General features: G+C 40.7%; 1 protein-coding gene across 2 annotated transcripts in view; it reads right to left on the reverse strand.

Annotated features, from left to right (window-relative positions):
• LOC149425892 (protein fem-1 homolog CG6966) overlaps positions 1 to 17,041 on the reverse strand; it is a 220,020-nt gene that overhangs the window by 21,936 nt on the left and 181,043 nt on the right. For both annotated transcript variants that reach the window (XM_089645087.1, XM_089645080.1), the window contains exons 2-4: positions 7,905 to 8,067; positions 6,225 to 6,425; positions 678 to 896 (exon numbers count right to left, since the gene is read on the reverse strand). In XM_089645087.1, the coding sequence (XP_089501213.1) occupies positions 678 to 896; positions 6,225 to 6,425; positions 7,905 to 8,067 (583 nt within the window). The remainder of the gene's footprint in view (positions 1 to 677; positions 897 to 6,224; positions 6,426 to 7,904; positions 8,068 to 17,041) is intronic.

The following is a 17,041-nucleotide window of genomic DNA, read 5'->3' on the forward strand; positions in this document are numbered from 1 at the left end:
ATTTACAGAGATGTGCGAAATGGGTGCCCAAAACCATTTGAAATGCAAAATGGAAATGGGTCAAAACTTTTCCATTTGAAAATGCAAAATGCAAAATGGTTTTTAGAAAAGCATTTCAAATGCAAAATGGTTTCTCAGGTCAAACAATTAAAATAATTATAGAATTTTTAAAGAATTTTGTTATTTAATAATGGACATCAATGTAGAACAAACATATTACATGATGGTAAATCCAAAAACACCACGACTACAGATTATGAAACCACAAAAAATTTGCGCGGCACTAATGTTGCCAACGTAAAAACATAGAAACTGCTATCTAACATTTAATATTACAGTGTCATGGCCCCATGTTCAATGTAAATTATCTCTCATAGCGAGTTGGAGGACCGACTGATATTTGGGGCTTATGAAAAAAAGATGAGTGGAGATAGTAGGAAGAATGTTGCAAAAAAGCATTTAAAATGGAAAATGCATTGAGAAAAGCATTTAAAATGCAAAATGGAAAATACCCATTTTGCATTTCCATTTGAAATGGATTTATTTGAAATAAAGCATGTCTCTGGAAATTTGCACAGATTTTTTGGCTGGAATTTCTAGGTCAACTTTTAGCCAGAAAATGTTTTTCCTCAAATAGTTGAATAATATATCAAATAGTTCATAATAGCTGAACTTACCATAGGAGTCGACATCCATGGTGGCGCCGTGGTCTAGTAGAAGTCGCAATATGTCGAGAGAGCCGCTCTCGGCGCAGTCGTGGAGGGCCGTGTTTCCTTTGACACTTTTGCGGTTGACGTCAGCTTTGAGGGCCAGCAGGAATTTGGCGATGCGGATGTGTCCCTTGTAGCAGGCGATCATGAGGCAGGTGTGGCCGTGGCGGTTTGCCACTTCTACGTCTGGAATATAACAAAAAAGATTAGAGAAAGAGGTAAATTCATCACAAGTACTATTGGAAGAGAGATAAATATAATCATCTTTGAAGCAAAGTTCTGAGTCAGATAATGAAGAAGGGGAAAATGGGCCCGTTCTAATACTGATATCAACCGCAATAAGGTAGTATTTCATTCTCGTCCTCGATGTTTCTCGTCTAAGAACCAGAGTACAAGGGACTATAATACCGATGGGTCAGAAAACGTATCTACAAAAAGGAAAATGTTCAGGAGACCAAAAAACAACCATTTTTGAGGTTTGATTTAACATCTTGGCAAAAATAGATAAATATTGAGTTCTAAATTCCGTTAGTAAAAACTAGCTGACGTCTACCTGGCGTTGCTCATTAGTAAGAATATGATAATCTCTTTTAAATAGAGTTTTTTTTTTTTTTGTTAAGTTTGACCTTAAATATATTTTTTTTAATTTCAAATGAGAATACCCCACTTACGTTTTTGTGTTTCCAAAAATTATCGATTTTGGTGATTGGATGAAGACTGACATTTTTAATTTTTATTAAATTTATTTCTTAAATCTTAAAAAAATATATATCTCAACAAAATTAATAATAAATCGTATCATTTAAGCTAAAACTAGTTAAAAAGGGAGAAAACTATTGATTCGACAATAAATTATTGAGATACGCTGGTGGTAACACAAAAACATTCTTATTTATTTATTTATTATTTATTTATTTATTTTTCATGTTCTCCGTAAAACGGTTATTCACCAATACATTATGGAGAAGATTACAAATTGGACAAAAAGTATAGCAAAACACATAAAAAGGTCAGTTTCACTACTTTGTGACATACGTCAAAAGATAATTGTTAAACTGCCTGTAAGTTACGTTAAAAATGTCGATGGTCAATGCAGACTCGTTGAGCAGTTCAGTCGCTCTGTTGACTGGGGCGTTCTGATAGGCAGAAGTCCTCGCTTTTGGAGCATAAAAAAGGGTATGGGACCTTCCACGAGTATACTTGTCTGGGACATATAAGTTAATCTCTTTCAAAATAGGTGGATTATGTATAGTTCCAGAGATTATCTTAAAAAAATGTTTTCCTAAAAATATTTTTCGGCGGGCTTCTAATGTATTAAGATCGAGCATTCCTGCTAAGAATAAGGATGGATACAGGAAAGGGTAGTACATATATTCCCTCATATATAGGTAACGCATGAATCTCTTTTGTACTTTTTCTATTTCGAGAATATGGTTTTGCTCAGAAGGGGCCCAAATAATGGAGCTATATTCCAAGATACTGCGAACAAGTGCTTCATACGTTCTTCGGATTGCGATTCCGTTGGTAAATGATCTTGAATTACGAAGAACAAATCCAAGCATTTTGTTGGCACGGGAGACAATATCAGATATATGGGATTTGAAAGAGAGATTTGCTTCAAAAATTACGCCAAGGTCTCGAATCTCATTTTTACGTGTTAATTCATGTTTATTAATGTGGTAGGGGAACAGGAATGTATCTTTGGACCTTGTAAATGTAACGACACTGCATTTCTGAATACTGAAGGGTAAGTTGTTCAGTTCCGACCATTTGACAAGAGAATCAAGATCGTTCTGCAGAAGAATGGAATCGATGTAACTTTTGATTGCTTTGAAAAGTTTTATATCGTCAGCAAAAAGGAGATATTTTGAGTGGTTTATAGTGTTGCCAATGTCATTGATGAATAAGAGAAAGAGAAGGGGTCCTAGATTCGATCCCTGGGGAATCCCGGAGTTAGTTTTGTATTCGTGAGAGATATGGTGTCCGTAACTGACATACTGACGACGATTGCGTAAGTAGCTAGCCACAAAAGCGAGGAAATTCTGAGAGAATCCGATGTCACTTAATTTTTTTAATAAAATATCATGGTCGACTTTATCAAATGCTTTCTCGAAGTCTGTATAAATCACATCAACAGGTACAAAATTTTCAAATGAATTATTAATATAGGTAATGAGATTCATAAGATTCGTTGAAGGTGACAGTGTGGGACGAAATCCGTGCTGATTTTCGGTGAGTGCGTGTTTTGTTTGGTTATATATCTGTGAATAAATTATGGTTTCTAAAAGTTTTGCGGGTGCTGACAACACAGCTACAGGTCTGTAATTATCTATTTCTGACTTTTTTCCTTTTTTATGTATAGGCGTTACTTTCGTTAGTTTCCACATTTCCGGAAATATATTTTTGCGAAGTGATAGGTTAAAAATATGTTTTAGAGGTTGAACAAAATAACTTGCATATCTTTTGAGGATTATAGGTGGAATACAATCTGGGCCGACGGAGTATTTAGGTTTTAGCTTATGGAAAGCTGTAATAATATCGTCATCGTTAATTTCATGAATTTGTACAGGTAAAGAGTTAAATGACGATGAAGCTATAGAGGATATGTCAAGTTTGGGGATATTGTCGCTAAATACTGATTGAAAATAGTGTGCGAAACCTGCGGCGATCTCAGACGATCCATCATATTTATTGTCTTTGTAGTCCATGTGGTTAAGTTTGTCACAGCCGCGGCGTTTATCGTTAGTGTAAGACCAAAATCGAGTTGGGTCTGTTATTATACTGTTCTCGGCCTCACGTGTAAAGTCAGTGTAGGCCTGACCAATTAACCGTTTGATTGATTTTCGCAAAGTTTTAAAGTTAGCTAAGGCATGTTCGGATTTTGTTTTTTTCCAAAGATAGTGCATTTTAGTTTTTTCTCGTATGAGGTGAATGATTTCCCCATTAAACCATTTCGGATATTGTCTAACATCTTTGAGCATACGTGTAGATCTTTTCTTAAAACAAATGTTGAAAATATTATTGAGCTGTTCATAAAACATTTCGACAGCTAGATTTACGTCAAGGCAATCGTAATGATTCCAGTGATGTTGTTCTAAGGCATTCTTAAGTGTGTTATCTGAGCTTTCGTGGAAAATCCAACCCATGTTTATGTCTGGAGGCAATGTGTCTGTTTGTATATGTGATTGAGTTGTGTAATCGAATGTGAATGAAAGTGAAGGGTGATGAATATCCTCTCTGACTAATGGGGAGTTATGGCGGCAGATAACAGCATTTTTAGAATTTACATTACTTAATACTAGGTCTAACATGTGTGCATTTATGTTATAAACAGTGTTGAATTGTGTTAAATTATAAAAAGAACAAAAGTAATCGAAAACGTCAATTGGGTTTTTCCCTGAGGGAAAGTTAAAATCACCGAAAATAATAATATTTTTTGATTGTAACTTTACACTTTCACTTATAGTTTTGTCGTAAAATAATTGATACTGTTCAGATGTTGTATTTGGAGGAAAATATACAACACATATATAAATGATGACATTTCTATGCGATACTTTCACCCACAAGTCTTCACCTTGGGTTTCTATGCAGTCCATTCTTTCCGCGTGTGAGTGGCTGTCAGCTCGGAGGGCTAGGAGAGTCCCTCCTCCGCGACTGCCTCTATCCTTCCTGTAGACGTGGTATAGGTTTTCGAATAGCTCCGACGAAAAGGTGCTTGAAGTTAGCCAAGTTTCGGTAAGAGCAATCAGAAGTGGTTTCTGGCACATTACGTTTGTCATGAAGTCGATAATTTTATTATTCAGACTTCGAACGTTCTGGTATACTCCACTAATGTCTATCTTTTTCGGACGTCGTATCGACCGTCCTAGTTTGGGGTCGTGGTCTCCGAAATGACCATTCGTTGAAGGCCACGTTTTCAGGCCAGATCGTGGGGTCCAGGAAAAAGTGGAAGTAATTTTCCGGTATGCCTATTTTGAAGGCAGCATAACGTTCATGCCTCGTAACCAGTTTTTCGACAGTGTAAATTAAATCCGGCTTCTTCTTTTTTAAGAATGAAGATATATTTTCTTCTGTGGTATTCGGGTGAAACATGAATACATGTAGATGTAGGTTTTTGGGAATAGTGACCAAGCTGTCGTCGATAGACCCTGTCCCTTTACAGATTGGCCGAGATCGTCGTCTACCGTTGACGAGGGCATCGCTATACGATGTTATTGGCTGGGTTGGCAGCTTGGGCACAACAGGCTGTATTGTACTCTGTGGTTGTGGAGGAGAAGACGCCGCTGCAGCAGATGTGGAAGCGGAATGTAGATCTTCCTCCGGTTTTCCTTTTTTAGCAGTGGATCTTGTAGTCATTTTGCGGGTAGTGAGCGGCTGGACGCCGCTAACGGGAAGGTGAGTCTGGCCGGCTAGAGCAGCTGAGGTAATAGCAGGAGCGGGGGCGAGGCCGGGGGGCCCGGGCGGTGGAGGTATCCCAGACGGCTGCTTAGTGATATCGCCGTACGCTGAGCGCACACACACATTTAAGTCTGGCGCCGGCGCTAGTACCTGGGGAGTACCTGCAGTTACGTTGTACGAGTACTTGCATGAAGGGCACACAATTTTAGCACTACCGTCACTTAAAATTGAACGAATCGTGGTCAGTTCGCTACCGAAACCCTCGATTTTGCCACTCAAAACATCGACCGTTTTAATCAAGGACTGAATGATATCACCAAACTCTTCCATTTTGTAAATAGACTAGAACGAACGATTAAAATGAATACTATCGAGAGCCGATGACAGAAGACGTGCGTCGCGTGTTGCGTGCGTATTGACAACTGAAATATGTTTTTTCATATCTTAAATTATATTGTGTTTCTAACCTTTCCAGATACAAACCACACAGCATCAGAATACACAAAAACATAAAAGGAGATTCTTTTTGTGTTTCTATGTCCACACGCAAATAATGAGATACGTTTTAGATTATTTTACTACCCATAGTAATTGGGGAAATGCGTCTTCGTGTTACAGATAGAATCGATTATGGAGAGTATTCCTCCATACTTAACTCAAAAACTCTTTTTGTTGTTGTTACATTTTGTGTTTCTCACCCATTGATGTATATGGACGGAGTTTTGCAGTAACCGGTCAAACGTCAAAATTAAGGGGTATGTACAATGCAATTTAAGTTCAAACTGTAATTTAAACCCTTTTCTGTCCATTTGAAATATGTTTTTTCATATCTTAAATTATATTGTTTACTTCATGTAATTTTAATAGTGAAATCTTTATAAAAAGGTTTGTGTAATTAATATAAATTATTTGTGACGTGTTATTGGTTTAGGCCGCTTCTTCAGGCTGGTTACTGGCCTACAGAGTTAACTTAAGTAGATCGTAATGTCGGTTAAAGCCCACTGACAATGCAGACACAAATAAAAGCAACAGGGAATCAGTACGCAAGGAGCCGTTGATGTCAGCAACTACAAAATCAGTTTAGACCAATTCACTACAATCTACAATATTTACCCGCTCCCTTGTTGACCAGGAACTTGACAATGTCGTAATGTCCATCGAAGCAGGCAGCCCGGAGCGGCGTGGAGTTGGTGCGTGTGGTGCTATTGACCTTGGCTCCGCGCGCCACCAGTAGTTGCACTAACGCCAGGTGACCGGCCGCTGCGGCGCACCACAGCGGAGGCGCGCCTTCTATAGTCTCGCCGTCAAATATCACTGCAAACACATACAAATCATATTTTTATTAAATGTAAGAAACAGTTCCATCAAGTGATTCACGATGACTCTAAGCTTTTAAGAAAAAAAAACAAAACAAAAAAAACTTGCAAGAAAACATAGGTTTGTGATACAACACATGCTGAACATAAGTACATGACGCATTTTTTTGAAGTAAATGAAAATCAGTAATAAAATATGTCAACCTTAGGTGGAGCACTATCAAATGCAGAAATGTTCGCATTGTGACACAAATAGATATACTACAAACAACGCAAGTACTTCTACGCATGATAGTATCACACCCAAGGTTAACATTTTTTACTATCGATTTTCACTGACTTAACAATTTTAATATATATATATATATATACTAGAACATAGTATAGTATTTTAATATGTATAGTATTTTATTATGTATAGTATTTTATTATATATAGTATTTAATATGTATAGTATTTTAATATGCATAGTATTTTAATATCTATTTTGAATTAAATTAAAATAATAAACTATTTGCAGTATATTAGTCAAGAAGTTAATCAAAGGATATAATGATTAGGTATGCAACAGTTGATATTTAAAAATAATTTATAATTTCACAAAAACTGTGTTTTATTTCAATACTTAATATAATGACAGTGACATTGAATGGCTCAAAGAGGATTATAGTTTTTGGGTTTTTTCCAAAAGAAAAATAAAACGAAAATGTGTGTGAGGAAATTATTAAGAAGCCCGTGTAAATTTACTATCAATCACAATGTATTGGCTAGGCACCAGTCACTTAGAAAGTAATTTTACTTTCTCATATAAATGTTTTTCTGTATTTTTTGTTAATTGTTATGATGCCCTGATGAAGCTTCGGTATAAGTGAAAACGGTGGAACTGAATGAAATGAGCCCGGGGGCCAGTGGAACTATGACATTCCCGCTTGGGGAATGTTGTGAGGCTGAAGGAAGTGTGGAAGGGCACGAGAAGTGGAATATGAAGGCGGAGTAGTACCTATTCAGATCTACAAGGGAATTAAGGGTGAATCAAAAACTAACTTACTATTACAAATGAATGGTCTAAAATACTTGAACTTAATTAGAATAAAGCGAAACCTTATTTCTTTTTTGACAGGTTAAAACAAACTCTGTTCATAACACCCAATAAAAATAATAAAATAATAGTTTGTGTAGACCTTCGATCTGCAAAGCATAAACAATGGCTGACAATGACAGCCATGTTGTTTTCGATTATTGTAAGCGAACTGTCAAATCGCCATGTGGAGGCATTAGTAGAAACTCGTCGCCTAATCGTCAAACTAACTACCCGAAAAAATTCGTCATCAGAAAATTATTCTAGCATAGCTTCCACTAAAATAAACACATTCGTCACTACAATCTACACATCTGCCCTGATAATGGACGGCTGAAGAATGAATGCATAATACCCCAAAAATCAATCAAGATATTCTAGCAAGGAGTTTGGTCTCACCAGATCCAGGCTGTTCGATATCGGCGTGGCACTTCTCAATGAGATATTCCGCCACGTCATAGTGGCCGTTTCTGCAGGCGATAACGAGGGGAGTCGCTCCGGCGGTCTTGGCCCCCACGAGGATGCTCATCTCGTCCTTGCCGCGCCCGCCGTGGAGGTAAACCTGGGGAGAGGAGAGACACGGTTAGAGGTGATGCTGAAGTAAATGTAACAGCTGATGAGGTGACAAGTCCGCGGGGTGGTAAAAGGGTAAGACGCGATAGTAAACCTGGGAGAGGAAATGATGTTGATGAAATAAACTCGTTTTCACTGTCGGGTTGTTCAACTAAACCAACTACCGAGCAGGTTCCAGAGCGAATTAATGTTGGGAGGTTTAAGTCTGAGTAAGAGGCTAGATGGTGTTTAGTGGTGGCCAGTACCAGAGCCTAAGGCATAAGGAATTGGAGAAAGAGAGTTTCTTTGGAGATAACCAAGACTCTCATAGGGTTGTAGCGCCGATATATTATTATATGCGTAAAACGGTTGGAAAAACTTTTATTTTAACTCTGGTGATAAACCTCGATCAATATAGTTATGTCACAGATTAAATAACATTAAGTGGAATGGTGATAATGTAGAGGACAAGGAATCAAAAACAACACTAAATACCCGTACCTTACAGATAAAATTTCGTTTTAAGTAGTTTCACAAAGAGTCAGAAAATTAGTTCATGAATGAATAAGTTAGATTAAAAAAGCGAAAACCACGACGTATTAGTTAGTTCGATTTCATAAAAAAAACTTATTGCTGGATAATAAATTATTATGGTGAGAGTCAAAACACTATTTAGATATATTTAAAATTAAAAACTTTGTATAGGTAGGTCCTCCACTTTGTTATACGTCAAAATCAACTAATTTCGGGCACAACCGTAACATTTTCAGGGTAGAGAGAATACTGAATACTAAACAGGGTGTAAAGGTGGTTTCAACAATAATTACAAAGACGTTATGTCAGGTATAAGAGAAAGAAGAAGCATGAGAGAGAGAAAGGTAATGGTAAGGTAGAGGTGTACGGGTACGGGGTATAAATACCAGGAAAGTGTTAAGTATGGGGCTGTCCAAACTTTTTTTATTACTATAATTGATAATGATGCTCTCAGTAATTATTGAAATCACAAAATCCCCTAAAGCAGTGATGAGCAACCTTTTTGACCGGAGGCCCAATTTATTAATTATTTAAAAAGCCCGTCGCAGGGCGTAGGGTACATACAGCTTGACGTGGTTAACTTTGCAGTCGTTGGTGTTGCAAACTTATTTAAATTTAAAAAAGTACTTTTTAAATAAAATAATCATTAAACGAAATTTATTTTTTATCTCCAAGGTCAAACCAATAAATTCTGTTGATTTATATCGTTCGGAAAGTTGAACAAAATTTAGTCGAGAAAACTTTTGGTATTTTGTAAAACATAAACCTGCATCAAACTTGGATAGAACTCGACAAACCAAAAAACACTGCGCTGCAAAAGTGAAAAATGTTCCTACAATGAAGATCGATATTCTGTAAAAAAATGTTATTTTGAGCGGCTGATTCAAAACTTCGAAGAAAGACTAAACCCTTTAACAAAAAGAAAAGAAAAGGTTTATTTTTAAATATTTTATTCGGTTTGAAAATTCCGGCGGGTCATGTGTTGCTCATCACTGCCCTAAATGAGTCATTTTTTCCATGAATATGTAATTTGTTTTAGCGGGAGGTATTAATAATCGCCGTTCGAGAGTCTGAACGTCCCGGTCGAAATCCTGAAAGAGTAAAAATTTGTTGAATTTAAATGTAATATTCTTATAATTGGTCCTACTATTACGCACAACTTTAAAATGTTAAATAATAAGCCATTATTGGAAACAAATCAGCCGTTTTAGGTTTCTAGAACACGATTGCAAGTTCTTTGCAAGTAACTTGGCCTAGTTTGGAAGCGAACTGCCGCGATCTAGTTTCAATGAGTGGTTTTATTAAACGGTTATGGTTTTACGCAGAAACGTCGCTAACAGGGATACGGGAGTTCATAGCTAGATTGCGGCATAATGCACCTAAACAAACCTAAACCTACCAAAATACTTTTTAAATTTTCGACGACAATTAAAAATACAATAGAATTGAATGTGTCTTGTCAATAACTATGTAAGGGTATATATAAACAGGACAAAATTTCCGCGAGCCGAGCCACGAATTACGGGAAAGGAACAAAGCAACCGCAAGCGGCGTTTCGCGGACAAAAAAGCGCGACCCTAACCATGAATTATGGGAAAGGAACGAAGCAACCGTAAACGGCGCGAATCGCCGCTTTTGATTGCTTCGTCCTTTTCCCATTTAAAAAATTCCCATTTTCACAATGTTAACATTTCTAACATTTATTTTTTAAATATTTTAGGCTGATGAATGGCACAATGTGATCTTCCCTAGGTAGGCACCTGAAAGAAAAACCTACTGTCTATGGTCGCGCGTTTTTTATTGTTTCCTCTATTCTTGTCTATAGGGCTGTGTCGACGTCATAATTAAAAACTGTCTAAATATCGGCAGATTTATGGTTAAATAGTGGACAAAATTTCTCCCTACAAAAAGCTCGAAGTCATTAATCTAGTGAGTGGTTTTTTATGGTCGGTTACAAGCGCTCGCCGGGCACAGGTCTCCGGCGATAACTTCAAAATGCAGAGATATTGTACATTGTACAAGTCGTGCTGGAAAATATAGGGAAAGCAATACCTTTCATCTGTAAGTGGGGTTTTAACATAATCAGTAGTCATAGTAATCATAACTTGTGGAGCATTTACTTGGCGGCGCGCGGCCGCCGGTCACCTTCGACACGTTCGTTGAGTTCGTTCACGGTCACAAGGATTCGGGCGACATCGACAGTCGTCACACTACCCCTCTTACTTCCCGCACGGGAACAATATCTCACACTGATATTGCAAGGAATTATAGACTCTATCTATACAGGGTGTATCGGCACGTACCCGACAAACTTTAACCAGCACATTTGGAGTAAAAAATGTTATGGGCACTTTGCTGTCCGGTAACTTTTTTTTTTCATAAAAAATTATTATTCATATTTTCACCACATGTCGCCACTGTTTTATCCTTTGTCAAAGTTTGAAAACCCGTCTGGCAATATTTTGTTCGAGTTTCGTTGAATAATGTACGTACGTACCTACGTTGGCGCGCTTTTACAATCACAACGAAATGGCACGGCACCATTCGTCTCATTTTTAACTATTATTATTTTGTGTGTACGAAAGAGCGAGGACACTTTTTGACACACTTGCTAATAACAGCTGTTGAACACGAGAAACAATGCAAATGACAGTGAGTGACGGAGTGTGGATTTTTTATTTATTTTTTGTTTTTAATGGAAAAAAATGTTACCGGATAGCAAAGCGCCCATAACATTTTTTACTCCAAATGTGCTAAGGAATAGCTGGTTAAAGTTTGTCGGGTACTTGCCGATACACCCTGTATATAACTCAATGTTATTAACTGTCATATAAAATAACAGCATTAAGAAGTAAGAAAAATAATGCTAATGACGCCTACGTATTTCCAGGGATCCATTTCCGTTTTGGCTTGCATACAAAATGAAGTTAAATTAAAATAACAAATTTACGAGATAGGTGATTGTATGTGAAGCATATAAGTTGATATATTAGAACACACAACGGCGAAATAGACAACATTTCAGATATATTATTATTCATCCATCACACAACGGATACAAAGACCCACAACTTGAATGGATACACCCGTACTCATTATCACTTTAGTCTTTACACGAGTCATTTACAATGTCACAAGTCGGAATGAAATACCTCAAAGGACCTTCCACAAGATGTTCGAGATAATACAAGTCAAACTTCAGGGTGTCAATAAACAGAATATTTTACAATAATTAACTGAGCCTCGTCGTATTCAGATAGGATTTTAAATAAGACCTAGTTTTTTTAACTACCTGTTACATTAAAATTAGGATTAAATACTCACTATACAAAGGTGTCCGGGGGTAAAATGCACAAACTGCGGGATGTGATTCTACGAGTATATGATACTACAAGTACAAGTAAAAAAAATACGTAGCGTACACAGACATATGAATATTAATAGACGAGAAGTTAAGGACGAGGGGTTAAAACAAGAGTTGCGGGACGCAGAGAGGAAAACTGACTGTGATTCGTCAATAAATCAATCTGACAGTAAATAGGCATCTCGCATTATAATATCACCATTTAGTTCTTAAAAGTAAAATCTGCTTTTGAATGAATAGACATTTTTACATGGGAGCGCAAATTACTCGCCACGTTATGAACAAATTTGCGAAGTCCAAATTCGGCAAAATAAATTTCTTCTATTTTCAGAGTCGAATATTTCGTTGACGTATTTAGTTAAGACACTTTTATAAATGTTCATAATTTACTTCCCAGCAACCAACCAGCTTTGTGTTTCGCGTCCAGACGTATCTCGATGTGATAGTATATGTTTCTACAACTGATCCATATTATACGATGTGAATATGCTTAAAATAAAGTAAAATAATGCTCATATATGGAATGTAATACGACAATTGGGTTTATTCTCTTTTTCACATCTATTTTTACAAGTTTTCATAGCACAAGCCACGATTTTGCCGTGTTATTTCGTAAAATGAACCGATGATGCCTCGACCATAGCTCGACGCTAGTTCGTACAAGAATGATGACGTCACGTTTTCTAAATTCACTTGAGGCCATACGCGAGCACAGCCGGCTCCAATGGAACCGGTATGGGGAGTGGGGAATAATACGCTTTTAATCACTTAGGGCAGGTCTACTAATATTCATATGTCTATGGTAGCTTATAATATAATAAATAAGGTAGCGTTCTGATAAATAAAGTTGAATTGTTTATAAGGAAAAATAAATATTCTAGGGAAAATTATTTTATATTTGAAAAATGACGCAATTTCCAAAAAAAGTTTAATTTTAATTTTGATTTCTACCATCCTCCCAAAGTTTGTGCACTTTACCATCAGATAACATGTGCGTGGTTAATTATTACAGGATGTGCTAAGATTCAATGAATTAACCCTCGAAAAAAAAAAGTTTCGTGTCATGAGAGGAAATCACATAATGATGATAACGAATAGGTACGTTTGAAGTCAAACCGAAATTAGCAAACATTTACACATAAACATCGAAACTAGCCATAAACGTTAAACAGAATTATACTCACAATTATGGAAGTACGGAAACATACATTTGTTCAGTGCAAAAAAAGAAGGTATACATGTACCTACTAAACATTATGAACGTAAACCAATAATTCCGCGAAGCCGATCGTTCAACGTTTAAAAGCATAAGATAACGAGTAAATGCAATAACAAGTTGAGCGTGTAACTTGTAACTTCTCGCCACTTCTACCTCTCGTGTGGGTACGAGGTACGAGGAAATTAAATGTAATGCATCAAATCCGCAAGATTACGTCCGTCGCAGTGATGTGATGTCTAGGGAAATTTCCCTAGATCCAGATGGAACAATTGTATTGATAGACAGAGGATAGAGATAGAGATCGGTTTTTGTGGTTTGTGACACAACCACAGAAGCGTTTTTGTCTGGCTTGTGTACTTAGCCAGGCCCCGCTACTTTTGCCGGCCGGAGGAATCCCGCCGGCCCCCTGAGCAGGCGCTCGCGCCCCCAACTGCCTTTTTTAAGGCAAAGCTTTTTTAGCGCAAACACTCAATACTACGCAGATTTACGCTGGCCCCCACAAACCGCCCGCAAGCACCCGAGAAGTGCTCCCTTTTTAAGAGGAGGCACCGACTTCCACAAGTCAAGATGTTCCCGACGAGGATGCTCCCCGCTGACCACGAGGACTCCCCGGTCGTGGTACCGCCCGGCGCTCACCAAATTACGCATCGCACCAAGACCGGGACCGTGCGCCTTACGGTCCCCGCACGACAGCCCCGCCCCGAGGACCCAAGGACCCGGAGACCATCCACCACCACGGCTCCCACGACGCCCGACGCCACCGAGATGACGGAGCCCGCAGCAGGCCCCTCTTGGGCAGCAGGACCCAGTTCTGCCCCCACGCGCCCCCCGATAGGCCCAGCTTCGGCCTACGTGGCGCCCCCGAGACCGCAGCAGCCGATGGAGACGGCTGCCCCCCAGGATGGAGGCTGGACGAGGCCGTCCAACCCCGTGAAGAGGCCCATGTCCCCACGGGGACCACAACCGCTCCAGTGTGGCAACCGTTTTGAAGAGTTGCCCGAGGTAAGCGAAGGCGCTGGCGCGCCGCGTATAAAGCGTGCCAATACTAATACATCTTTCTCTCCCGCAGGTACCGGCAGGAGAGACCGCGTTCCCCCGGTTGTGATGACCCTGGGGAACATGACACACGCGCAGATCACAGCTGCGGTGCAAGGACATCTGGGGGCTGGTAAGCTCTTCACTTTCAGGTACAACAGGGGCGGCACGGCTAACATCTTCGTGCGCACGATGGAGGACCACCGCGCCCTTACCAACGGGCTGCGAGCGGAGGCTCGCGGCTTCCACACGTTCACGGCCGAAGCGGAAAAGATGAAAAAGGCCGTCATCAAGGGCCTGCCGCTCGTCGAAGTGGAAGAAATAAAGGCAGATCTGGAATCACAAGGATTCCCGGCAGTGAAGGTGGTCAAGATGACCGCCTCAATTGAGTATCCCCTATACTTAGCGCACTTCAATAAGGAAGTCAACATGGGACAGCTGCGTGCGGCCGTCAAATATCTGTGCCACTGCCGCATTCACCTCCAGAAGCACAGGAGCAACCATTTACAGCACGGCACCCAGTGCTACAGGTGCCAAGACTTCGGGCATGGGTCCCGAAACTGCTCGCACACAGCAAGGTGCGTAAAATGCTTACTGGAGCATGCTTCGGCAGAATGCCCCAAGAAGACAAGAGATGAGCCCGCCGCATGCTGCAACTGCTCAGGCCCGCATCCCGCCAACTACAGAGGCTGCCCCAAGCGGGTAGCGTACGTCGCCTCAATACAGCAGCGACCTGCCAGAAGGGCCCAACGACCGCCGGCAGAACAGAACCCGAGCAGGCCACCTCCTCAGCCGAGGACGGATGGACGCACATGGGCCAACGTAGCCGGAGGCACCGCCCCCGCCCAAGAGCAGCGCGAGACCGCACCGCCCCCACAGCCACGCCCCCAGCCCCGCCCGCAGCAGGAGCCCGCGCGCGCGTCCACCTCTTCAGAAGACAACCTGGACTTGATGGCCCTGCTCCAAGGCCTCCTGAGGATGCGATCACAGCTCGCCCGCTGCGCAACAAGAGCAGACAAGCTCGTCATCCTGATTGAGCTCCTAGACACCCTCGATGCCTAATACCGAGACGGTGAAAGTCCTCGTATGGAACGCATTTAGCGTGCGCAACAAGACAGACGAACTGCTCGCTTTGGCAAACGAATTACACACCGACATTATTCTCCTATCAGAATCTCACTTGAATCCAAGCGTACCGCTGAGAGTGCAAGGTTTCGAGATTTATCGTGACGACCGACAAGGAAGATCAGGCGGAGGAACCGCAATATTCGTTCGGCAATCTATGACGTCCACAAGAATCCCCACTCCGAAGTTGAAGTACGCCGAAGCCACGATTATCGAAGTCACCATAGAGGGTAGAGCGCACACCATCATCTCCGTATACTGCACCCAACGTAACCTAGTGAGAGAAGATCTCAATAAATTGCTCAATCTGGGACCGATTGTTGTGATGGGAGGCGACTTGAACGCCAAACACAACTATTGGAATAACTACAGAGGAAATGCGAACGGAAATACGCTCTTTACACACATGCAGACAAATACCTATTCGATAATGGCGCCCGACAGACCTACGTACTACTCGCAACGATCTAGATATCCGAGTACACTGGACATAGTACTCGAGAAAAATGTCAAGACAATATCTCCACTGCGCACACTAGACGAACTGTCTTCGGACCACCTGCCCGTGAGCTTTACTATAGGCGGCACAACTTCAAGGACCCCCAGAAAACAGCGCAATTACAAGGATGCGAACTGGGAAGGATTCAAAAAAGAAGTCAACGAACGAATTCATCTCACTTCGGGAACTCTGCGCTCGCCACAAGAAATCGACGCAGCTACAAGCACTCTCACAGAGATTCTTCAAACAGCACAAGATACACACATTCCTCTCAAAGAAATACACCCATACACGATCAAGCTTCCCGAGTACGTTCTATCGCTCATCAAGGAGAAAAATCGCCTGTGACGCATGTTTCACCGCACACGCGACGAATATTTCAAGACAGCGTATAACTGCCTGCAGAGGGAAATCAAGACCGAAATCGCAGAACTCAAGCGCGAACTTTGGGACAAAAAAGTCGCATCACTCACGCCGAAGGATAATTCCCTATGGAAAATGGCAAGCGCGCTGCGACATAAAGACTTCACAATCCCCCCGCTACAGAAATTGAACGGCCCCGGGACGGCGCTTTCGCTACAAGAAAAAGCTGAAACACTCGCCGACGGATTCGAGAGAGCCTACGCCGCTACAGACGGCCTTTCCGACCCGGCTACGGACCGGATCGTAGCTGACTCTCTACGAGACTTGAGGGAAGCGGAGCAGACAAACGCTGAAGATATTCACTTTGCTACGCCAAGCGAGATTGCTGTCACAATCAGGCGATTGAGAACAAACAAGGCGCCGGGAAGCGATCAAATTCACAACATTTTACTCAAACATCTCCCTCAAAAAGCCATCATCTACACAACAAAATTGTTCAATGCCTGCCTCATGACCGGGCATTTCCCCCAGATTTGGAAATCGGCGACCGTGCTGCCTTTCGCAAAGCCGAATAAAGATAGAACGCAGCCGACAAGTTACCGGCCGATTAGCCTATTATCTACGCTGAGCAAGGTATTTGAACAAATTATACTCAACAGGCTTGTACCGCACCACGACGACAACAAAACGTTGCCAGACGAGCAGTTCGGCTTCAGAAAGAGGCACTCCACGACCCATCAACTCACCAGAGTAGCGGAATACATCGCAAGAAAATTTAACGAACATCGCTTCACCGCTGCTGCGCTCATCGACCTAGAGAAGGCATTCGACACCGTATGGATAGA

This window comes from Hesperophylax consimilis, chromosome 2 (assembly GCF_061612785.1).
Source record: "Hesperophylax consimilis isolate HC1 chromosome 2, BYU_Hcon_1.0, whole genome shotgun sequence".
NCBI lineage: Eukaryota > Metazoa > Arthropoda > Insecta > Trichoptera > Limnephilidae > Hesperophylax > Hesperophylax consimilis.